This window comes from Amaranthus tricolor, chromosome 4, assembly GCF_026212465.1.
Source record: "Amaranthus tricolor cultivar Red isolate AtriRed21 chromosome 4, ASM2621246v1, whole genome shotgun sequence".
Lineage (NCBI taxonomy): Eukaryota > Viridiplantae > Streptophyta > Magnoliopsida > Caryophyllales > Amaranthaceae > Amaranthus > Amaranthus tricolor.
Genome location: NC_080050.1, coordinates 825,922 through 852,359, shown reverse-complemented (window position 1 = coordinate 852,359; position 26,438 = coordinate 825,922). Strand labels below are relative to the sequence as shown.

At 33.1% G+C, this 26,438-nt stretch overlaps 2 protein-coding genes across 2 annotated transcripts; one reads left to right on the top strand and one right to left on the bottom strand.

The window, feature by feature from the left end:
- Positions 1-182: 182 nt before the first annotated feature.
- On the bottom strand, positions 183-14,362 carry LOC130811354 (CAAX prenyl protease 1 homolog). The gene is made up of 14 exons (XM_057677627.1): positions 14,212-14,362; positions 7,819-7,966; positions 7,556-7,640; positions 7,351-7,446; positions 5,699-5,764; positions 5,466-5,564; positions 5,177-5,290; positions 4,979-5,089; positions 3,616-3,678; positions 2,709-2,801; positions 1,672-1,788; positions 1,392-1,463; positions 1,244-1,309; positions 183-532 (listed from the first exon to the last, which is right to left on the bottom strand). Exons 1-14 carry the CDS (start codon positions 14,240-14,242, stop codon positions 416-418), a joined length of 1,278 nt encoding a protein of 425 aa, XP_057533610.1. The 5' UTR covers positions 14,243-14,362; the 3' UTR covers positions 183-415.
- A 4,855-nt stretch (positions 14,363-19,217) lies between these two features.
- Positions 19,218-25,950, top strand: LOC130811353 (probable serine/threonine-protein kinase At1g01540). Its single transcript, XM_057677626.1, has 7 exons — positions 19,218-20,040; positions 21,829-21,933; positions 22,019-22,141; positions 22,244-22,414; positions 22,485-22,614; positions 23,127-23,336; positions 23,422-25,950. Exons 1-7 carry the CDS (start codon positions 19,403-19,405, stop codon positions 23,587-23,589), a joined length of 1,545 nt encoding a protein of 514 aa, XP_057533609.1. The 5' UTR covers positions 19,218-19,402; the 3' UTR covers positions 23,590-25,950.
- Positions 25,951-26,438: the final 488 nt, after the last annotated feature.

Here is a 26,438-nt window from a genome sequence, read left to right as displayed (position 1 = left end):
GTATCGTGGTAGTGCTTGTATAATTTGTATTTAATGCTTGCTCATCCGTTTCAATCTGTTTGTCAAGTATAATCAAAATTTTGAGAACAAACAAACTGAAACGGATAAAGCGTGTAATACGCATTATAAGCAACATGTAACCCATCAAATTGTGGCACAAAACAAATCTAAGAATCCCAACAGAAAAAGAAGCAAGACTATGACCATTAATAATCAAACTATGGCAAAATTCATACATGTGAATCCCCAACCCATGCTTTCCCTGTTGGCCTGTAGTGCTAAGTTGCATAAGTATTAGGTACAAAGTCTAAAATCAGTGGAAGTCTGATAAACAGACTAACAATTTCATCTGTAGTGAAAAAGTAGTGCTACATACACCAGCGAGTTTACATCCTCGGCTTTAGTCACACTTTTCTCAGTCGTCTTTCTTGTCACCTTCATCAAGTGCGGCTAATCTTTCAACGAGGGGTGGGTGTGAATAGTGATAAGCCGAGTACCATGGATCTGTATTCATTGCAGACAAGTTCTCCTCCTAGAATATCAGGATAACATAGATCAGCAACTCGCTTTCCAAGCAAGAAACTAAGCTAAGGAGGGGTTTGGGAGGGTCGGATGTAATATGTATGCAATCTTAGCCTTGTTAATAATAAACTAACAAAGAGATTGTTTTCAATTGACTCTTGATAGCAAAGGTCATGTGCAACTTTCCATAAATAAAATTGCACATGATTTAATGATGCATTTAACTTTAATTTATTATATCTGAAACCAAAGAACTATGAATCTTTGTCATAGGCAGAACAAAAATTGATAAATTCTATGAAGGCCCTGTGCAATTTTAAAAATTATGATATTTTTCTAAACAAATTTGTATCTTTAAACACTTAACATATACTAAGTAATTTAATATTGAGGCCCCTAATTTTTCGAGGCCCTGTACGGTCGAACATGTTGAACATGCTCGGAACCTCCCATATTTTGACTCCATCGAAACTAAAGGAACGCAATTGGATTTTAATTGGTGAAACATAATTCGCTAGTTAGTTCGCCTTTTGGATTCGCGATTCAACCAAAATGAATCAAAAATAGCCTAAATCCGACCATAATTCGCTTTTTCGATTCGCGACTCGAAAGATGATTAGCGAATCATGTGACAGTAATTTTAATAATAAAGCAGAAATTCATGCAGCACATAGAGAAAGAACATGAATTGATACGCTGGAAATGTCATTCGATACGTTACCTGTAATTTTACAAGACCGGCCTTGAGTTCATTTGCATAACCTAGGTTCTTTGCAAAAGCATCGGCCTGCGATAAGCAAACATGGTCAAAGTATGATTCAAAGAATCTAGTAGAAGGAGATACCTTTTAGTATCTAAAAGAACATTACCTGAAATTCAAAAGATCTGCTCACGAGATTCAGAGCAAAATTTACAAGGTGCTGGAGAGGTATCACAGTGTGCTGCATTTAAAAGAGAAATTAAATGTTACTACTGACCTGAAAGAAAATTGTTTCTAACTCGGAAAAACTGAAAAAAAATTCCAAAAAACATACTCCCTCCGTTTTCATATGTTCTTCTCAAATAGAATTTACGAATGTTAATGTCAAACTTTGACTATGATTTCTCATCTATCTATATGAAAAAAACACATTTATGTGGGATCCAAACCTGAAAAATGATGAGACCAATGAGCACCGGCTGTGTATCATGAAATCCAAAGCTCTCAAATAGGTCCTTTGAATTTTTCACAAGAGTGTATCCTCCAAATTGCAAGAATGTAAGAATCTGCATGAGCAATACATCAATTAAGATATCTTTTGATTGCAATGGTTTTATGTCATAAATATATTCATTCACAAGCTCAGCGTTAACAAATCTATTTATTTACCTCAAAAGAATTCTATATTCATACGAACATTGACTCAAAAAAATTCGACAATATCATTGCATCATAAGGTTAACAAAAACCTTACAAAAATATATGAAAGGAAAACAAATTTGTAGGTATTGGACGTAGATTTGTGATGATGGATGTGTATGGGTAGTAAGAAAAGTCATTTAAAAGTCAGCAAGAATATAACAGAGAAATAATAAAAAAGATGATTATAGCAATAATGTATTTCATGAATGCACAAAGACTGACCAAAAATATATAAGTGAGCTATTCGAGTGAGCTCAGCAATCCAAAATTTGTAAACACACTTTTGTCAATACAAGCATAAACATATTCTTCCCTTCACCTTCATTATACTATAAATACATTAAATGGTTTGCCTAAATATTCATTCCAGAGACTTCTTTTTCAGTTTCCAATATTGCGCTGTTTTACTATGTGAGTTGAATTCCAATACATGAAACTTTTTTAAGCTCCATAGTCAGGATAACTTGAAACACAATCATACAAATGACATCCCGGTAACTGATCAACATTTTGTAACATTACTGATACGGGTATAGTAAACTCCTATAATGATTCAAAAGCTATCACAATTAAAATAAAAAACATAAATATTGTAAAAGAAAATATATGGTTATGAAGCACATCATCATAAGTGAGAGGTATAGAGGAACTAGGTTGTAAAAAATATCTCAAAAGCAGATTTTTCACTTCATTAGTATTTCTCAGTAATTAAAAGAAAATTTTAGGGGCATCATTAAAAGCAGGTGTGATGTAGTCAATGCAGAGAACATAGTTCAAGTCATACCTGCACAGCAATGAAGGAATACATGGTATGATTGAGTTTCCAATGCCCTAGTTCATGTGCAATAACAGCAACAACCTCCTTATCATTCTTGCACTGCAAAATCATGAATTATTCATCTAACATCAATACCGGAAACGAAAAAAGAAATACTACGATGAATTATTGGGATATTTACAAGAAAATGCCATAAAAATGGAACATGGGATATTCAAAAAAAACTTCAAGGAGTAAATTCCCAAAAGTTACACTCTAAGGACAAGTCCTTAAACATGGATTTTTAAAATTCATAAAACAGATATAAAACTAAATCAGAAATAAGGTCTCTTGGCAATCACTATAAATGAACAAAGTAGCTACTTGAATTCCCTGTATTTGTAAATTGCAACTTGTTTATGTACTCGATTAAAACTCAGTAGCAAAATGAACAAAGTAGCTACTTGGACATCAGCAAAACATACATCTTCCGACTACTGACTGTTAACTGATATTCAGATACAACCAAACACACAATATGCGTTGCCAGCACGATAACCATTAGTCTCTTCAGATCCTTGAGGCCACGGTTTTCTCAAAGGAAGTTTGAGATGGATACACATAAGATGTCCCTAAAAAGTTGCAATTGAAATTTTTACTTAGCGTAGTCGAAGACAAATTCTTTCTTGCGATATTCACAAAGCATTAGATGTCGCTGTAAATTAATTTTTCACTGAAACTTTAGTATGTGTAGAACAGGCTAGATACTATTTCTCTTTTGCTAAACGAGAGTATTAAGAACACATTCCAAGAGAAATCTGCCAAGACCATGGAAATAGGTGAAGAAAGCGCACAGAAAGCACAAGAATACAAAAAAGATAAGCTGGCACAAATAGCAGAGTAAGGAAATTAATAGGTGTGGTACTGAGTCTACCTGCTGAATCAAAGTGTCATAGAGGACTATACGCTTGTTATTGAAGAAACCATACATGTAAGCCTGCAGATCATTAAGCAAACATACAAAAATAAGAAACATTTTCACAAACGAAAGCGTCAGAGGACATATAGATTCCAATTCATATTTCTGTAAAACTATCAGAAGCATGGCATACAAAAATAGACATGAACGCACAAAAGGGGCAGATAAAGGTGTTCCAGGATGTTGTGGTGTAATTTACCTCTTTTCCGTGGGGGAATCACCACTCCCATGGAATTTAGAATTCCTGTGGGATGCAAGAAATAACTAGACGAGCCCCCCTCTTAGAATACTTGTGCTTAAATGACAATTTAAAACACATAAAGGGCCAGCTAATTGTTATATTTATTCACCCTCCTCACCTCTCAAAAAATTTTCCTCACCTCTTAAAAGAACTATACCAACTAAATCACTTTCCTAGTTCTTCACTGAAAAATCATTGGTAATATCTCACCTAAAATAAGGGGAAAAATAATATTAAAAAAAAAATTCAAATTCTTTCTATTTTTCATCTTGTTTGCTATTCAGGAGTTTACTTGTCATTATTCATTTACTTCCTCCTGCTTCTTCAAAGTGAGACAAGTACTAATAGAAGACATGCAGACTCATACAGTGGCAGACGCATTAAGGGGCGTGCCCACCATAAATTAAACATCATACTAAACTTCTTGAGAAAACTTGTAAAAAATGTTAAATATCTCAATCATGCTCCCTCCAATTCTTTTCTATTGTCTAATTACTATAATCAATTTTGAAAACCCCCATAGTCAAAATCTTGGGTTCACCACTAGACTCATTACTCTTATACTCTAACTTGAAAACTATTGAGTGTCAATTGCTACTTGGTTACAAACGTTAACAAAGAATATAGAGAGAATGATTCTTCGAGCCTCCAATTCTAAAGTCTTGATTGTTATATAATCGTAATCTCATACTTAAGTTTGCTCCAAGCCTCCAACTATTTTCTAAACACAAAATAGTAAGAAAAATAACAAGAAGCATACAATACACCAAGGGAAAAGGCTAAAAAAGAATATTCTTCAAGTACATCATAGAGAAATACGTGCACACATATGAACCCTAATCACTTTCTTCGGGCAACTATAAAACTTCCCCAGGCAACAAAAGAGGTCACCCCCAAAGATTACACGATCAACTCCGTCCAGAAAATTTACCTCAAGACTAATTGTAATTCTCAAATGTCAAGCTCAAAAGCTTCCCTTTGAACAAGAAACAAAATAATTCTACAGAAAGGGCACATCATAGTTTGAGTATGGGAAACTCTGAAGAGAATAAAAACATACAAGAGCTAGGATCTTACATTGCTATGGCTTGACCTAGTCGATCCATCAACTACGAACAATTTCTTCAAGGGAAATTTCAGTGAAGAGGCAAGATCTTCGATTTTCGTCCTCAACTCTCCGTCGGGAAGCTATTTTTCACCAAATCCACATCAATAAAAATCAAACTACACTTAATCTTCCTAAACAATTAATTATATCGATTACATAATGCATACCGGGGTAAACTTGTTAAAAAGAGGAGCAATCAAAATCGGATATAAGGTCATCATTACAATAGACAGAACAAACATGAATCCCCAGAGATAGATCGCCAAGTAAGGACCACCTTTCTGAAACCATGCAAAAAAACTTAGTATTCAATTGATTAACCAACTTTACAAAAGGAATAAAATGAAATGAAATCTTCTCAAATTTTAGAGGAAAGAAATACTACATAACCACCACAAAAAAAAAAAAAAAAAAAAAAGCAACATGGTAGCTGTGCGCTGGGAGTCGGCCTAACACCTGTACAATGAAGATGATTGCAGATACAATAGGAGGTCCAATCACAACTGCAAGGATGATACTCTTCACCATATCTTTGAAAAATAACCATATCGTTTGCTGTAAAAACCATCAATAACATGCAATCAGATATTAGAATAAAAAGAAATGATTAATGTAATATCAAAGGGAAGTCCTCAATTAGGCTAGCTTATACAAAAGCAAAGCAAAGAAAAAAACACGAGACAATCTACCTTGTTAAATCCGTGGCGTGCCTCAATCACAAAAGTTGAGTAAAGAGAAAATGGCAAGTCCGTGATCTGTATCAGATTATTCCTTAAATTGTAAGCCTCAAATGATATGCAAGTTTCTTTAGTATTGAAATATTATTCTACAATCATAATTATAATAAAATCCTTTTTTACCTAAGCATACAAAGAGAGACATTAAGAGACTTCTATGAGCAAACATACACCTCCAAAAAGAGTACTTTTAGAATAGTTCATCATAAATATTCCTTCCTTTCTTTTTTTAACATTAACAATGCTTAGAGTTGAACACTTTGTTAGGATGGAAGGAAATTAAGCTAAAGGAAAATAAGGGATTTAAAGCAACGAAAAATCTTTTGTTTGGTTAACAAATAGGGAAAAGGAGGGATCATCGGGAATATTAATGGATAATCATGAGTGTAAAATTATTCTTGAAATTATGTAACACATCATCTTCAAGAATGTATACAATGCTCATGTTCAAGCTATAAAGTCGTGAAAAGCTAATGATTTTCCTTCAGAATCTTTCCAACTTTGGAAATATTTTTTCTATTAGAAATAAAAGGACATAAATCTCTTCTTACTCCTCCTTTCCGAAACAGAATTCGGTTGGGAAGTTTCCAACTTCCGGAAACTAGTCTCGACCAATAAATGACAAGTAACTCAAAAATTGACAAAATTAAAAATGCGGGTCAAAACATTAGGGTTTGGTCGGGTATGCCCAATTTTGTTTACGAATAGAGTCATTTTGGGTTACAGGTCAATTTCAAGTAAGATACTAAAAAAACATTTTGCATCTCTACAATTTTTCCATCCTCTTACATACTAGGATAAGAAAATTGTGCAGGTAGCATACTTTTAGAAAAATTTAGCAATATTTAGAAGTGGATTACACAAACCATCCCCATTTTGATATAAAGGATTATAAAGGATTAAGTAACACCGGAGCTTTCAATACAAAGCATTTGCAGAATATCTCTCCCCTCAGGGCTGTTACAAAAGAACTTAACCAAACTTAGACTATCAGTCTCTGGTCTTAAATCCTATTTAACAAATCACACACTAAAGGAATCCAATAAAACTACACATTTCTTTAGAAAAAAAAGCATTGAACAAACAAGCAACAATTTCAAAATGAAGATTGAAGATGCAGCAATTCTAAAAATGTCCGAGCAAGTTGGTTCTCTAACTCTATCTTGATCCAGATAGAAACTTAATAATCCGTAAGGCGAAAACTCCTTCTTTCTGTCCCAAATAAACCAAATAGACCAGGAGCATCATAAGCCATCAATTGTGGGGATTGGGAGTTTTAAATTCTTCCGTCAAACTCAAGAGTCTAAATTGAGGACTTTCTCTAAAACAATTATAGAATTACAATATATTTGAGGTAAAAATGTAGCCGGCCCATTATTGTTGGGGTTAAGACTTAAGACTATGTCATTGTTCTTATTGATGTAAATACACATACCGAGACTTTTAAGTCGTAACAAGGTGAATCAAGTCATCATAATGTCTAGCAACCAAACTTAAGAACACATCATAATGTCTAGCAATGCAAAAGAGATGTCATTAAATTTTTTCAACCAAAGAAATAACGTCGAGTAAAACTTCTATTTTAACATTGCATAGGCAAGTACCTGTGACCAAATCATAACACCAGCTAAGAAAGCCAAGGTGTGCAATATTTCATTCTCAGCATTAAGACCTGCATGCACCAAAAAGTCTCCTGATTTCTGGACACGATGAAAATAAAAAAACACCAGGGTCAAAAAAGGGATCTATGAGCAAAAAAATTTCACAACTGGTTTACATCAAACAGTTAAAAGTCATTCAGCCTCTCACCTTCCAAAACCACGGCAGTATCCCAAAGTACAAAATTCCAGAATCTAACACTATTGTTATAAATTCATGAACAAAATGAAAGCCGCTGCATTTAAAATGACAAATAAAAATAATAATTAAGTCATTATGTGCAGTTGGGAAAAGAAAAAATGAAATTACAAAAAATGAAAACTCTTCCACGAGCAGAACATTTTCTTTTTTGAAAAACTTTTAGGATTAAAGCCACAAGCAACATAATTGAACAAGAGAAAGTAGCAAATAACCTTTTATCAAGACTATATGCCCGAGATTTTTCAAATTTCTCCTGGCTTATCACTCCTAACAAAGGTTTAGGAAGTGTTGGCAATTTGTGAGCAGCATGTTGACGTAAATCCAAATAGGTTTCAAAGAAGTACATCAGTATCATAAAACCTGAAATCAAATAGTAGCAAGAAAATTACACCGAAAGAAGAATTTAGCAAGGATGCCCAAGAAACAAAAAGATCACACTATAAACACCAGTCTTTTGTGAGTGCAGACATTTTATAATGCAACCGATGCTATTAGAGACGACATAATTATCCTCAATTTGTTTTCCTTAGTTTGATAGTTCCAGCCATTACTTGAACTTGATACATAAGCATATATATTTTACTCACAATTCCATCCACATCTTCCTCTGTTCTATTTCCTCAATTTATGGCCATCATTCTCAATTTATCCTTTTAGCGGCGCAAAAAATCACCTAGTTTTGGCTAATGATATAATAGTGCCCTGGTACGACTATTTTCTTTTTGGTGTGACAAACAAACCATATGTTAGACTCGTCATATTTTATGCTTAGTTTTCAAAAGTTTGAGTAAGGGTGATCTTAAAGTGACAATTCTCTTCCTTCCTCCTCCACTCACATACCCATGTCCTCGTCTAGTAATTGGGAATAATCTTACAAGTCTAGATTAGGGGAGTAAAGCATATCAGTAAGATGATCATTCATTTCATCATCTCATGATCTTTTACCTAATCAATCTGAACTTCGTCTTCATTAATCAATAAAACTTAAAAAGAAAACAATTCTTGAGAACCAAACATAAGGCTAGAAATTGATGTGGAATGCGACATAAATACAAAGTTTCCTGTAGAAGGCTCAAGCACACAGAAAACAGAAGAAAATTCTTCAAAACTCCAAGCATCGACACCGTGGCAAGACCCGGGACGGTAGGACTCTACAGAAAATGAAATTGACATATAGCTGCGAGTCATTTTAGGAATTTATGCAGTGCTTTGAACTAATGGCACAAATGTACTGTAGTATTTTAGAAATCAAGCATTTCAAACTCTGAATTTAGATGAAGAACTCATAGGAATGAAGCCATAACTATAGCAGCAATCAACCAACAGCCCATAAATGCTTTTGATCTGGATGAAATTTATAAAGTCTATAAACGATAACTAAGCAAGCCACCCGATGGCATGAATGCTAATTTTCATAATACTAACATAGTCATGCTAATCAGTGACGATGATTACAAGTTTGCACATGGTTTGTGTACCAGAGTTAAGTTGTGCGCTGCTAGTAATACCAAAATGCGGTCCTATTATCCAAAAGCTATTATCATATTCAGATGTTTGAGTTAAATGGTTGCAGAATTTCTATTTAAAAAAAGTTTAGAAGTTTATCCCGCGATATCATTTTTACCAAACAAAGTACTTTCACATCGGATTATCATCTTTCTGGTTACGCACTCTTTAACTTTTGAAAAGCTTGTTCATTATTTATGGTTTCTTGATCTGGGCAATGAGGAGTTTTGTCATTTCAGTGAGACAAAACAATGGAAGATCACCTTGATGTCCCTCAAGGTTTAATATGACTAACCTATGTGACTTCAATTTCATTGTCTACTTTGGTGAGTGGTTGTCAAATTGACCCCTTTCTATCTAATGTTAAGGAGGCCAATTGTATCTCCAACTTGATATCAAGTGTATAGAAGCTCGTTCAGGTATAACTACTTTGGCATCAAAAAGCAAAGACTTTAATCTTCATGCAACTAAAATTTGTAGAAATGCTCTAGTTGTCTCCCCTATATTTTTGCAGCCAAATTGAATGCACGGAAAACATAGCCCATAGGCCATGCAAAAAACACAAACTACAATTTGCATTTCATAAGAAATTATTGTCCAATTTGTCAACTACAAGTAGTTGTAGTTGTTAGATTGTGTACAAATAAATATTCTTCGATAAAATTAGCGTGTTAGAATAAATTTTTTTAAAAAAATAATAAATAAAATCAAACAGCTAGTTTTAGATTTTGAAACGAAACAAGTTATAACGTTCTGAAAATAATAAAGTGCAGCACTAAACGCCACTTAAACGTAGAAAATAGCATTTTAGCTTCAATAATCGTCTAGTCGATAAAAAATTGCTACGCTGAACATGCTCATAACCACTCATATAAAATGCTTATGGCTTATACTGGAAGGAGTTGAAGTGCAACTTTTTTAAGTGTCAAACAGCATATTTGGAAGATGTTGCAAAGTTGAAGTGAAATTTTGTCGTCTTTCCCCTGCAGAAATACTTATAAAGGCAATGATCTAATATTTCCCTACCTATTGGACAATTTGATATTTTTTTACGCCTTTGAGACGGTCCAATATCTTTGTGCTCAATATTCTAGTATATTAGCAAGAATCTTAAGCTCAAAAAGTGTTGGGTGCTATCAAAGACAATTTGTTATCTTTGTGCTCAAAATTTTGATGGTCCGTTGGATGAATCTTAAGCTCAAATACGTGTTGGGCGCTATGCTAGTTGACTGTGGATCCCGCGAGTCCAATAGTGAAACTCATCAATTCAAACATAAACATGAGAATATTTAAATTTTTGTTTACATCTTTAGTATAATATGCTTTGATATTTATTTAAAAAGATTAAGGATTCTACTCAAATTTTGGTATATTATATATGGTGGCAACAAGGTTTTTAGCTTTTGCTAGTGGCAGCAAAAAAAAGTTCTCGACATGAAGTAATGAGGTTCCATTTTTGTCTACATCATAGCATATTATATGGTTAAAGGTTTCGTTTTCTTTTTATTTGAATTTTAATTAAATATCTAAAGATCATTTGAAACAAAAAGAAAAGAAAAACAAAAATACCCTTTATATACAACCTTGCCCTCCCCCTCAACTTTCGCAACATTCAATATCATCTAAATTATACACAAATTATTCTACTTACACATCAGCAATTGCATTTCTCCTTTAAAAAACGATTAAAACTTTCTCTTATTTGATTTTGTTTTCATCTCCTCAAACCCAACCTATACCCAAAATCTCATTCTCAACCCCATTTCTCACTCAAAAGACCTTTCTCAATAAGATTCCCCAATATTTGGGTATGATAACCTTAAAATATATTGTCATAAACGAGGTTGTGTTAGAGGTGCCTAAGAAGTTTTGGATAATAACCTTAATCTTTTTCATCTGAAAACCCAAATCTTTATTGTCGACCATCAATGGATCAAAATAGTTGGTATTTTTGTTATTGTATTGACGAGTAGTAATCTTTTCATTCTTTGTTTTAGAATCTTCAAAGGCAATAGCATTTGCTCTAACAATTGGCATCACAACTTGAGTTGAAACACTAAGGAAAGTTAGAGTTCTATTGATTTGGGGTAATTTGAAGATTCTTGATCAGGTTCTTAGTAGCCAAGGGTGTTACAAAGTTTGAGATAGAGTTGTTTGATAGGAATGTTCATTTGCAGTTATGAAAACTTAAGATGAAGGTTACATTGGTGCAAAATGGTTATGAGGAAGCTTTGTTGGGGAAGTCCAAGAAACCTCCAAGAATGTCCATGGAGGATTTTGAAGAAATGGATTTGAAGGCACGTTTCATGATACATTTGTGTCTATCTAATAGTGTACTTAGTGAAGCTAGAGTCATTATACATGACAAAATCGGTGGCAAACGCTTGCTAGTGAGAAGAAAGCTTCATAGTCTTCATCTTGAGGAAGGTAGTTCTCTTAAATCACATAAAGATGAATTTGATTTGATTGTGATGGATTTGTGTAACCTTGATGTTAATTTTGATGATGAGGACCTTGCGATGAAATTGTTGTGCTCACTACCTAAGGAGTACAAGCATTTTAGGGAGACAATCTTGTATGGGAAAGATGTGTCGACTTTTGAGGATGTAAAAGGAGCTTTACTATAAAGGGAGTTGATTGAGAATCAATTGACTAAGAGTAACAAATACTCAAATGATGGTGAGGGCCTTGTAGTAAAGGGTAGGGAGACACAGTGGTTCTGTCGAAGAGGGGTCTATTTGGTGAGAGATGTATGGATTCTATTGGATCTTGTGAGCTTGGTGTTCATTACAAGCAAAGATGGGTTAGCTCTAAGATGGTTGTGAATAAAACATGTAGTACTCTTGTTTGTAGTTATTCGGTGTTGTGAAATCTTTTCTTAGTGCCATCACATGGTGTCTACCGGTATTTGCTTGCTTTGAGAAAAGTGTGGGTTTACTTCTTGGGGCATAGTGAGATCTTTGAAAGATTATGGCAAAGAAAGAAACTGGAAAGCAAAGTGGTTTTGGTGGATTTATGAGATGTAGATGAAAGGTAAGGATGGTTATGGCTCTACATGGTATGACTCATTATTCGTTGTTAAAAGTAGGATTAGGTGAAATGTTTGATGCCAAAGTGGTGAAGTTGGCGCTTCAAAATTACTGCGGAGTACGGTTCTTTGGTGACATGGCCTATGCTTGTATGGGAAACGAAATTGGGTTACGAGTTAAGAAGGGTGTCTTCTTGGGGAACTCAGGGAAGATCAAGAGGTACTTGTTGTGAAATCCTAGCAAATCAACATTCATGATTTTGGCTGCCTTTGTAGAGTTTGTTTATCTTCGGGCTTGTAGTTCTTCTAGCGCTAAGAAGAAGGTGGAGATAGGTAGTGGTGTTAATCTAACTAAGGGGATGAAGTTTAGGATGTGTGTGAACATATGTTAGGTGGAGTCATATTTATGAGGTGATATGATGGACTTGGTTGAAGATGGAGATGTCATGGCAATGATGGGTAGCAATGTGATAGATCGAAGGCATGTCAACTTGGTTGGTAGGCGACCATTGGTGGGATGTGGTCTTAGTGTTGTCATTGGATGGTTTGCAATGATAGGAATTAGGAGGTTGTTGCATTTTCAAGACTTTGCAGCTTGGTGCTTGGTAGTCTTAGGTAAAGTGTTTGCTCCTATGTTTCCAATGGGCTTATGATTGAAGTTGTGGTTGACCTTGGTTGGTGTTGTGTTTGAACATGGCTCAAACTCTTTTGCTTAGTTTTCATTTTTCATGGATTAACTCCCTTTAAAAGAGGTGGATTCATCTTGATGATGGATAATTTGGGAGCGTCCTTATGGATAGATTTGCTTTGGTAAGATGATTGATTGATGTGGTGTTTTGGCGGAATTGAGATTTTTTGGTCAAGGTGGAGATTTGTTGTGTTTGTGGCTCATAATCTCACATTGTAGTTTGATGTTGTGGAATATGTTTGTGCTTGAAATAAGTGGCTTCACATGAAGGGTCTCAAGGAGCACAAGGTCATAATGTTGCTGCATCTTGCTTGAGTCACTCGAGCCTCTTGGCTCGACCTACTCGAGCAAACCCAGCTCCTTGGTGTGACATTCTTTTTTATTGCTGTTTTTGAGCGGATATATTTGAGTCCTCTATTTTGTATAAATACTCCTTGGTCATCATAAGAATGTGAAGTGATTGAGAAACACTCTAGTAATCCTCAAGAAGTGAGATTGATCTAGATAGGGAGGGAGCCACAAAATTAGGGTTCTAAAGGAGTGATTGGGGTTTTCAATTTACTTTGTACTATAGTTTTTCATTCTCCATTGTTAGAGTTGGATTAGTATATTGTAATCAAGAACTCTAATCAATAAATTGTCTTCATTCCATTGGGTGGGGTTTTATAGTCTAATATCAATTTGATATTAGGATTTTCCCCACCTTCCATTTCTTGGTGTGTCTGATTTCTTTTACATTTTGCAATCCATTCAGTCTTTGTTTTAGAATCTTCAAAGGCAAGAGCATTTGCTCTAACAAAAAAAAAATTCAGATCAAGCATCAACTTGCAAAAATGTTAAATAAACTACCCAATGGGAGTAACTTTGTTAACATTATGGTTAGAAATTTAAGTTCCTTCCAATTAAAATAAGCCCTTTGTGTTCTTATGAGTGTTAATTAAGGCTCATTTGCTAACTTACAATCAAAATTTAACATTCCACAAGAACTCGGATGGTATAACAAGCTCAATCAAAAGGGAATTTCACCCTATAATTCAAAAAACTAATCATCAGTTCACCAACCAGAAAATGCATGCAAAAACCCAATATTAATCCAATGCCCAGAAACAAACAAAAAAATAATAAATAAGAGAGGTCGATTTGACAAACAAATCGAGGGCTAAAACCCAAAACCCATTTGCAAGCATCCAATACAATAAGTATTTACAATAAATTGTGATTAAATATGAAGAAATAGAAATCAGAAATGGGTAATGAAGAAAACCAAGAAAGATTTAAGAATAACCCTTCAAATAAAAAAAAAAACATATATATAAATAAATAAAAACCTACAAAAAAATAGAATTTACTCCACAGATTTCGGAAAGAAGAGGAGAAGCATACCTACGACGGCTTCGAGATAAGGAAACGTCATGGTTGAATGAAGGAAGGTTTATTGCTTCTTGAATTTGAAGAGACGAAGATGAAGAAACGAAGAGGGAGCAGGTTTGGGTAGTGAGTTTTATAGAAATGTCAAGATGGCCCGATTAATTACTATTTGGGTGGATCAACCCAAACATGCAAAATTGGACGCTAACATTAGATGATCGGCTAGTCCATTGATTGACGACGTATCTTAAGTTCGGCCCATTAAAGATTAATATTTAGTTACTGCATTCTTAATGCCTATTTATAATATTTTTAATGTATTCTTAGTGTCTACTTTTCAATATCTTAAATATCTACTTACACTATTTGTAATACCTACTTATAATATTTTAAAATATATATAATGATTCGGTCCAACAAAAGGCTCTCACAAGAATTTGTGTTAGATGATTTGACCACTCAATGATTTTTATTTATATGTACCAAATAAGCTAAAATTATGAAATAATACTTTACTAACACTACCTTAACTCTTAAACTCATGTTTGAATAAACGATATATGCTATTGGGTAGAGGCTTAAGTATGAATATTACTACAAGCGAAAAACAGAATAGGAATAGGAATAGATTTAGGGATTGATATTTTGTGTCATACAAGAGCAGCCCAAGAAACTTGATTACTTGCAAGAGCACTTGCTTGATATACTGAGCTAATCTTATAATCGCATATGTCCATCCATCTAGATAGTTTGCTTCTAGTCGAGCATCGTTTTCTTATAATCCAACTAACAGTAAGGGATGGGTTAAAGATAGACTATATATTTCCCCTTTTGTATAGACAATATGACCCATCGAACTGAAAGAGATTCTTTCATTTTATTGATATTCCAAGTTATTTTACCTATGGCAACCAAATTTCAATACTCTACAATATAAATGCATAAATGACCGTCATTCTTAGGCTTACAAACATCATAACAATTATCATTATCAAGTGCAAAGTTGTTAGTTAAGCCTACATAGAAGAATGAGGTCATCTACAAAATAAAAATGGTTTAACTTTAAGTGTTTATAGCGAGGATGATACTTGAAACCACCAACATTACAAATCATGATGGGGTTCTAGATAGTTATTTAATAGCAATGACAAATTGGATAGGATACGTGGTCTTCTTGCCTCAAACCCTTCTTTGCAACAAGATTCATAGAGCTACTATTGACAATGAGACAATTAAAGAAAGTGGCGGAGACATTACTTAAAAAAAAATGTTACAAACTTAAAAGGACAAATGAAAAAACAAATTGCTACAAATTTATAAGGACAATAAGATTATATTTGTATTTCCTCTATTTAAGTGTATTTGTCATACTTTGACAAAAATTGTGTTTCTTTTCTTTGTTCTTGCATTTTGATTTTCCTTTCTATTACTTTGTTACGTTCTTCTATCCCTATATTTGAGTTTTGCTCTAAGCCTCTAACAAATTGATTAATTATTTTGAGTTGAAAAAAAAATTATGAAGTAGGTTATTCCAATTTATATAATTTACATTATATAAATCAAATATTATCAAAATCGAATAAACATAATTTGTGTTATAAAAAAATTGTATCACTCTTCAATTATGTAGTAATTAAACAATTAAATGGTTCGGATGCTTGCAAAATCATACGGTGGAAAAAAATAAATAATAATTTTGTTGCCTTAGTTTATTTTAGATTTTTATTGCAATCCTGGGTCCTAAAAACAAGCACATATATTAAATTAAAACAATATAACCATTTTTAATTAATAGTTGAGACTCCTTAATTTAGGAAAATTTGTGCAGTCGAACATTTTGTATGTGCTCAGAATTACCTCAAATATTCACAAAGATATATATCTTACAATTTACATGAAGTAGAAAAAATTTTCAAATTATTAATTTATAATCATAATTTTTTTAATCGGATTTTTATGAGGGAAATACACCGATAATAATAATGTTATTTATTTCATTAAGTTTGGCTAAAAATGTTTGACTATACTTAGTAGATAAAGCACCATTTGGGAAAGGGAGTATATAAAGCAACTAAATTTTGATTGTGGTGGTTACTTAATCTTTCTTCCTGTTGAAGATTGGCAATCAATACAAAAAAGATAAAAACATTTTCTGAATTTCTTTTGTTTGTATCAAATTTGATATACTCCATCATTACTAACTTTTCTCTTTTTATTTATTTATTTATTTATATTCCTTCTTTTACTTGATATTGCTAAACTCTCCCTCCGTTCTTTTTTGATCTTCCACATTACTATAACGGGTAGTTTTAAAAATTCTTCCACTTTAGAATACATTCTATTTTTAGAAAGCTTTTATCCCACTTTTACCCCTTAAAACCCCCTTTTCTTTTAATGTACCCCTTTTCTTTTATTTATAATTATTTTCTCTTTCATATTTTCAATACAATCATTATTTCACACTATTATTTAATTAAAATAATACCCACTACAACCTCATACTTCCAATACAATCATTACTTCACACTACCATTTAATTAAAATAATACCCACTACAACCCAAAGATTCTATCTTCCTTAATATGTGTGAAAAACCCAAAGTGAAAGATAAAAAAAGAACAGAGGGAGTATAAATTATATTGAAGATTTGAGATAAGATTGCATAGTTGCAATAAAATACACATTGTAATTTCTTATATTTTTGGCAAAATTGTCAATAATAAACTAATTTTTTGCTTGTTCCACGGAAAATAAATATATTTATTTTTTATTCTCTTTTTTAATAAACAACTCTGTTACGTATAGTTGGTGAAAATAAACTTATATATTGTTTATTCCTATTTGCTTTACTTACAAAGTAGGTTTGAATAAGATTAGAGCCAATTGGTTGATATATATTTCAACAATTGTACCCAAATATTGATTAATTTAAATAAACAAAAGATACGTTTATTGATGATGTTATGTTGCTTAGATCTTAAAAGGAAATTTTCTAAGTTTATATAAATTGATTTTTTTATAATTTTTTAATACAACTACCCAAATTGAATATATAATTACAATATCTCTCTTTATTAAGTTTAAAATTAGTCAAGATATACATTGTATTTATATGAATAAATAACGTGTGAGCCAATTAAAATTAGTTAACTACTAATTGAATTTTTAAAGCTCGGTTAATAAATATTTTTGATGACGCTTTTTGTAAAGTCAATTGACTAATCTAAAGTTACTATTTAGTTTTTATATTTGTTTTGATAAAGAATATAAAATATCATGGACTTCAATCTAAAACTCACGCTTTTAATTTTGATTCTTTAATATGGTTTTAGAGCCAATTAATAAAAGGTCACGAGTTCAAATATTATACATATCTTATTTAATTAGGATATTAAAAACCAAATATGTGAGTGAATTTGTGTGTTAGAGGATATAATATGTTATAAGACTTCAATCATTAACTTAATCTTTTGATTGAGTTGATTTCTTAATACGATTGCACTAACTAATAGTTAAACGAAAAAGCATAAAACTTGACATTGCCTGTGATTGTATATTTTCGAACCCATTGACATTGTGATCAATTAATTCTAACTTACTAGAGAAACTGAGTTTTTATCAACTAAAACAAATAGTTACGCTTACGCTTATTAAAAAGTCATCTTTTCAACTAGAAAATGCAAAATCCTAACACGATGTAGGATTGAATAAGAGGGATTTTAAAATAAAAAGGATGAGAACGATTTTTATTTGATTTTGTTTTGTTACTATATACACAGAAAATGATATTATGTTATAAAGTAAGAACGTTCTAAAAATTTACGTCATAATTACTTTTCTGTGTAACATAGTTACTTTTGCAATTATGTGCTTTTGGCTTAATCGTGACTGTAGAATTTTTTTATTTTAGTGAAATCAAGAGTGTAGAGTCCTTCTTACCCTTCACATTTCCAACATCCTTCTCATTGGATCCCTCTCCATCCTAACATTGTCAACAATTTTAAAATTTCATATATATCATTTTGAAAATAAAGACCTCTCAATCAGTATACTAACTTATAATTCTCAAAAAAACCTGAGCATTACTTTAAGCAAAAATTCCAATATTTGTCAATCATCCATAGTTCCCTATACTCTCCTCCTAATTTTAGGGGGTGTTTGGTACAAGGAAATGAGACTTGTGGGACTTTAAGATGAGACATTTAAGACGAGACTTTGAAGATAAAAAAGTCTCATTCCTTGTTTGGCATGTTAGAGACTTGGAAGAAATCGATGAAACTGAAAGTCTCAACTCAAATAACACCCGTTCCCAAAAGATTTTTCTTAGAGATTTTTACAATTTTTAGTCCCATTTTCTATCCCCATTCCCTTAAAACAAACAAAGACTTGAGATTTTTTTTACCCAAAAATCCCATTCCCTCCTTGAAATCCCATGTGCCAACACACTCCCCTATTGTAAACCCCAAAATAATTCTTTTTTCTATTCTAAAATAAATGTCTCATTTCTTTTTGTTGGCATATTCACATTCAATATCTCATTTTCTTATTTGGTAACTTTTTACACTAATTTTAATCTTTATGAGATCCAATTATTTAACCAATTATCATTCAATGATTTTTTTTTTTTTACTTTTTCTCTTACTTACTCATCGCTCGTCCCATCCTATGTATTTTTTGGATTTGATTAGAATAGTGTGATACATAAAAGACAAGCTGTTAAAATCACAAATTTTTGTATGAGATGATCTTACTGTGAGATATACTTCATATTTGAGTTAAATAACCTAATTATAAAATTTTAACTTATATAATTCTTGTTACGAGACCGTCTTAACATAAAACAGTCTCATATAAGACAAGCTGGATTAAAATGGAGAGAAACGAGAATGTATGATTATTGTTGCTATAAACAATTTACAAGTAACGGTACGGTAGACTTTTGGCCACGGTAGGAATTTTATTTTTATGATAAGAAAAATATTTAATTAAATTAAAATTATTTAATATAAAAATTTCCAACCTTTTTCGATACCCATTTCCTCTTGTCCACTCCTACTCTATTCAGTATTCACACTCTCTCCAGCTCATCACTTTCTCTCCACCGCCATTTCCCTCGCCGGAAAACCTCCATTTTCCGACGAAATCCCTAATTATCTTATGCTGCAAAACCCTAATAATTCCCCTCACAACTCAAATTAACCTAAAAATGTCGATATACGATGCCGCATTTGTAAACTCAGAGTTATCAAAACCCACTTCAATCTTCGGTCTTCGTTTATGGGTTGTCATCGGAATCTTTGTAGGGTCCACAATCGTACTCCTACTCTTCCTTCTATCTCTATGCTTGACTTCTCGCAAGTCCCACAAAAATAAGCTCAGTAACGGGAATAATGCTGTACCTGCTGACGTCACTCCTCCGATCTCTAAGGAAATTCAAGAGATAATCCCTGCCGTTCATCATCATCGTCAGATCAATGGTCCTCCTGAGATCCAGATCGATATCGGAAAACCTGAACATCGTGTTGTGTTTTCTGATAAGGCTCCGTCAAGTGGGGAAAGTTTGAGGTCTAATAATGTTTACAATTATGGTAGTGATAATAATCATCATAGTAGTAATAATAATAGTGGTAGTTATCATCATCATAATCATAATACGACGTCGTATGGTGGTCCTGAAGTTTCCCATTTAGGATGGGGGAGGTGGTATACTTTGAGAGAACTTGAATTGGCTACAAATTGTTTGGCGGATGAGAATGTGATTGGTGAAGGTGGATATGGAATTGTTTATCATGGAGTTTTGCAGGATAATACTCAAGTTGCTGTGAAGAATTTGTTGAATAACAGGTAAAATCTGAATCCTCTTTTTTGTGATTATTATTTCAATGATTTTGGTTTGTTTTAATTGTATTTCTCTGAATTTCTTGGTGTTTTTTTTATGTTGATATAAATTGGGTTTTGATTTATTTCCATGAGAAACTTTGTATTTGTTTCAATTTTGATTGATTTTGGATCTGGGGACTGTATTTTTGTTTCTTTTTAGAATTTTGATTGATTATATATCATGTATGGGTGAGGTGAATCAGGATTCAGGAGCCTAAATTAGGGGCCAAATAGCGGATATATTAGCAAAATAATTAGTCGAATGTTAGCTAAATAATTATGTAAAAACAAATTAAAAATCAAATATTAAAAATTTTGTTTTAGTCAAAAGAATAAATGGGTACTTAATAGATTGTAGCAAGACTCGGCCTTTTTATTTTGACAGCTGAACTTTACTCGAATTTAAATATTTAATGGGCTCTTATATAATATACTAGTTTAAAAACTTGTGCAATTCACGATTTTATTAGTATATGTCAATGAATTGGGATTGTCTTGTTGCAAGTGAATTGGGTTGTGATCGGAAATATTAAAACGTGTATTTGTTTTAGGTTTTAATTGATTACTTTATAATGTGGAGTATGAGTTTGCTTGTTTTAGGGATTTATGAGTATATGTCAATGAATTGGGATTGTCTTGTTTTGATTTCTTTGGGAATGTGGGATTTTGTTTTGTTGCTTGAAATGTGGAGTTTATACTTGTTTATGGTGTTTAGACCGGAAATAGAGTAGTTTAATTCAATCAAACAGTGAAGGAAGCTACGAAGCTTGACTCTAATCACCAATATTTCTGCCTTTTAATATTGATGGAAAATATTATGTGTTTTTATGGGAAATTGTTTTCAACCAAGGTTTTAATGGTGTTCAAGATTGTAATGGTTGCTTCTACAGATTGTTTTCCTTTTTTACTTGAAATCATGTAAAACAGGCATGGAGCTTTCAAGTAGTTGTTATCATTTCCCATTTTCCTATGAGGTGTAATGTGTTTTCTTTAGTTGTTTTGCTATTATTCTTGTTTACACACTAAATGTATATGGGTCAGTCCAATAGAGGTGGTTTCAGCATGATACTATCTCATTTAAGAATTTGTGTTCTTGTTTTGTTCCCGAACTTGCCAAATTATATTATGACCTAGAAATCCGACCCAAATAAGATCTGATTAATCCGAGCCGTTTTTGAGTTAGGTTTTTACTAATTTTAGTTTAATTTTTTATTTTGGTTCAAAATTTCATAATTAAGATTTAAAAAAAAAATTGCTCTACGATTTTATGAATCTTTTTGTCATTTTTCACGAAAGAGTTTATATGGTGTTTTTCAATATTTTTATAGCAAAAATAATAAACGATAATAAACTCTCGACTTGTTGGGTCAAACCCAACCAACCAGATCGACTATTTTGACAAATCTACTTGTTTATGATAATATTTTGTGCTGTAAAGTGGAATGAATTCTCTGTGAACATCTTTTTAAAATTTGTGCTTTTCTCAATTATTGTATTACATATCAAATCAGAACCTTATTTCTTTTATTCTCTACTTCAATCATTTTCTAGTTAAGTAATGGATGTATCTCCACTATTGAATTATGGAAAACCATATGGGCCTTCTATTTGCTGGTGCTGCAGCCCCACCTACTATTGCAGCTTGTAGTACTTAATTGTAATTATAAACTCAATTAAGCTGATTATCATATTATAATATGATTTTTCATTTGTGTTTATTAGCTTAATTGTTTAAAAATTGTTGATTTCCAGGGGTCAAGCTGAGAAGGAATTTAAAGTGGAAGTTGAAGTTATCGGACGTGTTAGACATAAGAATCTTGTTAGGTTGCTTGGGTACTGTGTCGAGGGGGCTTACAGGTATTATTTTTTATATTTCAGTTCAAGGCTCGTGATTCCGGTTTAATGGAGCAGTTGGTTTATATTATATTTGTTTCTTGTGTAGGATGCTTGTGTACGAATATGTTGACAACGGAAATTTGGATCAATGGCTTCATGGTGACGTCGGTGAAGTAAGCCCGCTCACATGGGAAATCCGTATGAATATCATTTTGGGAACAGCCAAAGGGTAAAAAATTCTGTGTATGCACGTCTATTTTTGGATATTGTACTTTTTCATGGTTTGAGTAGTTGTTTTATTGACAAAGATTCCGCACATATGTGGGTATAGGTTGGCGTATCTTCATGAGGGTCTTGAACCTAAGGTTGTACATAGAGATATCAAGTCTAGCAACATACTTCTTGATCGGCAATGGAACTCTAAAGTTTCCGATTTCGGCCTCGCCAAGTTGCTAGGTTCCGAGATGAGTTATGTAACAACTCGTGTCATGGGAACTTTTGGGTAAGTAGAATCAGTGAAACAATATGAGTATTCGTTGGACGTTAGTCAACTAATTATTCATCCATTGCAGATATGTAGCTCCAGAATATGCTTGTACTGGTATGTTGACCGAGAAGAGTGATGTCTTTAGCTTTGGAATACTTATTATGGAGATAATTTCAGGGAGAAACCCTGTTGACTACAACCGTCCACCCGGAGAGGTAAATTTTTGTAAGCCACGTCATAACGCTAACATTGACCCATAGTGCAAAAACAAGGCAGTATTGCATCGCATCGGCCGCGTTGTAAAGGTTTTTTTATTAATAGAACCGTATATGTCTCGTGTTGTAAAGGTGTGTAAAAACCGCATTTTTGGCTGTTACAAGAAATATCTCAGGAATCAGCGGAAAATTGGTGTTATGGACTTATGGCGACCGCATCACCATGTCGTTACCACGATAGCAACCGTTATTGCATTCAAGAGGTGTTCAAAACAAACCTAACGACCCTATATCCATCTGACCTTGTAACCGATTCTGACTTGACCCGACTTCAAAATAAATTTAAAATTATATAAAAATCAATGTGGACACAAGATCCGATTTTGAACCGACCCGAAATCAACTCGATGACTGAATACCTCTACTGCATTGCACTATGATTTGACCCTTATATTTATATTTTCACGCTGTTTTATCCCTGTTTTCCTAAATGTAATCAAAACTGTTTGTAGGTGAATTTGGTAGACTGGTTGAAGACGATGGTGGGAAGTAGAAGATCAGAGGAAGTAGTTGATCCTAAACTTCCGGAGATGCCGTCTTCTAAAGCATTGAAACGTATTCTTTTGGTTGCTCTCAAATGTGTTGACCCCGATTCGCAGAAGAGACCGAAAATGGGGCATGTTATCCATATGCTTGAGGCTGATGATCTGCTCATCCGTGACGTACATGCTCCCTAAACTTATTCGAATAATTTGATACGATGTATTGCTTAAGAGTTTCTCAATTGTTTAAATTGACTACATACAGGATCGTAGAGTCGGGAGGGAATCTTCGACTTCTAGTCACGACTATCCACAAGAGAAGCCGATTGCAATAAAACCGAATGCTAAGCATTTGCGGGAAGCCAGTACAGATAAAAGCGAGGGTGAAACAAGTAGAGATAATCGCCTTCACCAATCAAACAGACGAAGCTAATTCATAAATGGGTACCGTCTGCCTTCATTTTTACACTCGAATTCTAGAAGTTCAGTTTATCCATTGATTATATGCCCTCATTTTTCCTCACCTTGTAACATTATTTCTCTATACAAGTAATATATTTTCGTCCACTATATTCCTTTTTATTCATTCAATTTTCTCCCTTTTCAAGTAAATTTTGCCTTATACTTAGGAACCATTTGTAAAGTGAGACATTTTCTTTTTCGGATAAAATTAAATTTATTTTCAAAGAAATTCATTGCTTCCTAGTTTATACCCCATTGTAAAATAATTCGCCAGCTAATGCACTTTAAGTTCGCTATTCGTTCAAAATGACCCAAAATCGACCATAATTTGCTTTTTCGATTTGCGATTCGGGATGAGATTATGTGAGTTTGCTTTGCTACCAAGATTCAATCGTAAATAACCTCGTTGTTATCACTAACAAGGGTATCCCACCTGATGACATTGGGGTAATGAAATAGAATGATGATTCAGGAGGAGATCATCAAATCATGCGACATTGTTTATATCGTATTTGGTTCACATCACATTTAAATGCATTAACTAAATCTAATTAGAGAAAAGTCATGGTCACCATGATCAAAGCCTTGATCTATGAGTTTGTCATTTTTATGTATCACCCTTGTAAATCAACATCACTTGTTTGCTCCAAATGCTTGATGGCTTACTATGGCCATAGTTTGTGGACCCACAAACCAGCTAACATTGTGATGTTGCCTTAACACACACACAAAGTCTTGCCTTTTCCCATATTGTGGGCACTCCTTAGCCAAAACTGAACATTCTAAAGAACTATTTATGTGGCCAATGCTTTCGAACATCGCAGTCGATGCCAGAACATGATCTGTCCAGGGACCAGATTAAATTATTTCGATTTTTCCGCCAGCGCCATCATCTTGAAGAATTTGACATCAAAGGTATGCTTGCTAACTGGCATTGGCAGTTTCTGGGTAATGTTTGTCTTTTGTCTTTCATCTTATGATGTTTTGTTATAATGCATCCATTCCTATCCTTTTAGCATGTACTCATTAGGCAGCTTATAGAGTTGTAGCTTCATTTAACCGAGAAATCGGGTAACAAGATACATGAACGTTACCGATAGGGATACGTCCTATGTCCATATGAAATTACACCGATATGAAATTTATTTTTTCTCTTCGTCTCAACCATCATCTTCTATGCACTTGTATGTTGTCCAATTCTGCAACTATGAATTATTATTACCACTTCAAAGCCGGCCCTAGGGAGGCAAGATGGACCTGCGCCCGGGCCCATCCCAAAAAAACTATAATAAGCCTAAACCAAATTCATTTTTTTCAATTTTTGGTACTCCTATTCTTACAGTTTTACATAATAATTAGGGGTCCACAATTGTTATCTTGTCTTGGGCCTCATAAAACTCAAGATTGACCTCATCACTTCAAACAAGGGGTGTAGTTTCATGAAGATAGGGACAGTATTTCTTTGTGTTTTATAGAAATTCGTTTTCATCTTAATATTTTCTTATTTCATATCTTTCGTGTATTTATTTTTTATCTTATTTTTCTGTTATGCTATCCGAAAAGTTTAGAAAACAACCTTAATGTGGGTAGCAAATAGCAATATCAAGGATACCTACTACAACGGGAATAGTACGGATGTTCATTCAAGATATTATAATGACTTTAATAAGTTTTCCCTTAGGTTAAGGAAATGAAAAAGCTCCCACATCCTAATCCAATCTGATTTAAAATGAGTGAGAATTTTTTGAGATTGCTAGTGATAGTGATATTTTTCTTCGCTTTCATCTATTTTTCATTATTTAGTTGAAAAACTCCCGCATTCTAAAATTCTAATCCAATATGATTGAAAATGTGTGGGACTGAAAAGTAGTATTGTCTTTTTGAGATTACTACTATCATTGACATTTCCCCTCATTTTAACTCATTTTGCATTATTTAGTAGAAAAAGCTCTCGCATCGTAATCCAACGTGATTCAAAATGAGTGGGACTAGAGAGTAACAGTGTCCCTTTGAAGTTGCTACTGACTGTGACATTTCCTCTCACGATATGTTATTTTATTCAGCTATTCTTGTGAGAGACCGTCTCTTATAGAGATGACTTCGAAACAAGAAGCCCATATTTTTATTTTCTCTTTAATTTGTATAAATTAAGCTATTTAACCTGTATATCTAATATGTCTTTTGGAGAGACCGTCTTTCATATTTTATTATAGTAGCATGTGGTTGCCTTAATTAGAATGCAGTGTATACACACATTTGTATTTGTTTGCATTTGGCATTGACAATTCAAAAGCATGTGAATGGTATTAATGGATAGTAATTATAATTTGAACTTGATTGGTTGTCCATTGTTGGTGGTACCAACTTGCTTTTTAATGGTCTTTCTATCTCCATTATTTTTAATAACACTTAATTATAACCTAATTCTGAATTTTTATTTTATTGTAATATAATACAATAATCCATATCTGACAGTCTAACAATATGTTGGTATTGTTTAGTGTTTACTCCATTACTACTGTGCTGTTTCTGGGAAATGAGTTAAGTAACATGCTTTTTTTCAAATTTTTCAAAATGGATGAAATTTAATCGAAAAGAAATTGGATTGAAAAATGAGATTAAAAACAGGTAGATGGTAGAATTAAATAATTAAGATGGAGAGACGTATAAATTTGTAGATGAGATTATAGAGTGTTTTGTATGTGGGATTAGAGGGTAGGATTTTGAATTTATATCGAAATCTTTTTATTTTTGATGTATATTTAATGGTATTGGGGATTAAAGGTGGGATTGAGATTGAAATTTTAACCCCTTAATTTC

What these genes read in the sequence shown, in the direction of transcription:
- LOC130811353 (XM_057677626.1), top strand. Translation starts at nt 19,403, where the DNA reads ATGTCGATATACGATGCCGCATTTGTAAACTCAGAGTTATCAAAACCC. An exon ending in AAGAATTTGTTGAATAACAG is followed by an intron (nt 20,041 to 21,828) that starts GTAAAATCTGAA and finishes GTTGATTTCCAG; the next exon opens with GGGTCAAGCTGAGAAGGAAT. An exon ending in CGTGTCATGGGAACTTTTGG is followed by an intron (nt 22,415 to 22,484) that starts GTAAGTAGAATC and finishes CATCCATTGCAG; the next exon opens with ATATGTAGCTCCAGAATATG.
- LOC130811354 (XM_057677627.1), bottom strand. Translation starts at nt 14,242, where the DNA reads ATGACGTTTCCTTATCTCGAAGCCGTCGTAG. An exon ending in TTATCTCGAAGCCGTCGTAG is followed by an intron (nt 7,967 to 14,211) that starts GTATGCTTCTCC and finishes ATTTGATTTCAG; the next exon opens with GTTTTATGATACTGATGTAC. An exon ending in GTGTTATGATTTGGTCACAG is followed by an intron (nt 5,765 to 7,350) that starts GTACTTGCCTAT and finishes AATCTGATACAG; the next exon opens with ATCACGGACTTGCCATTTTC.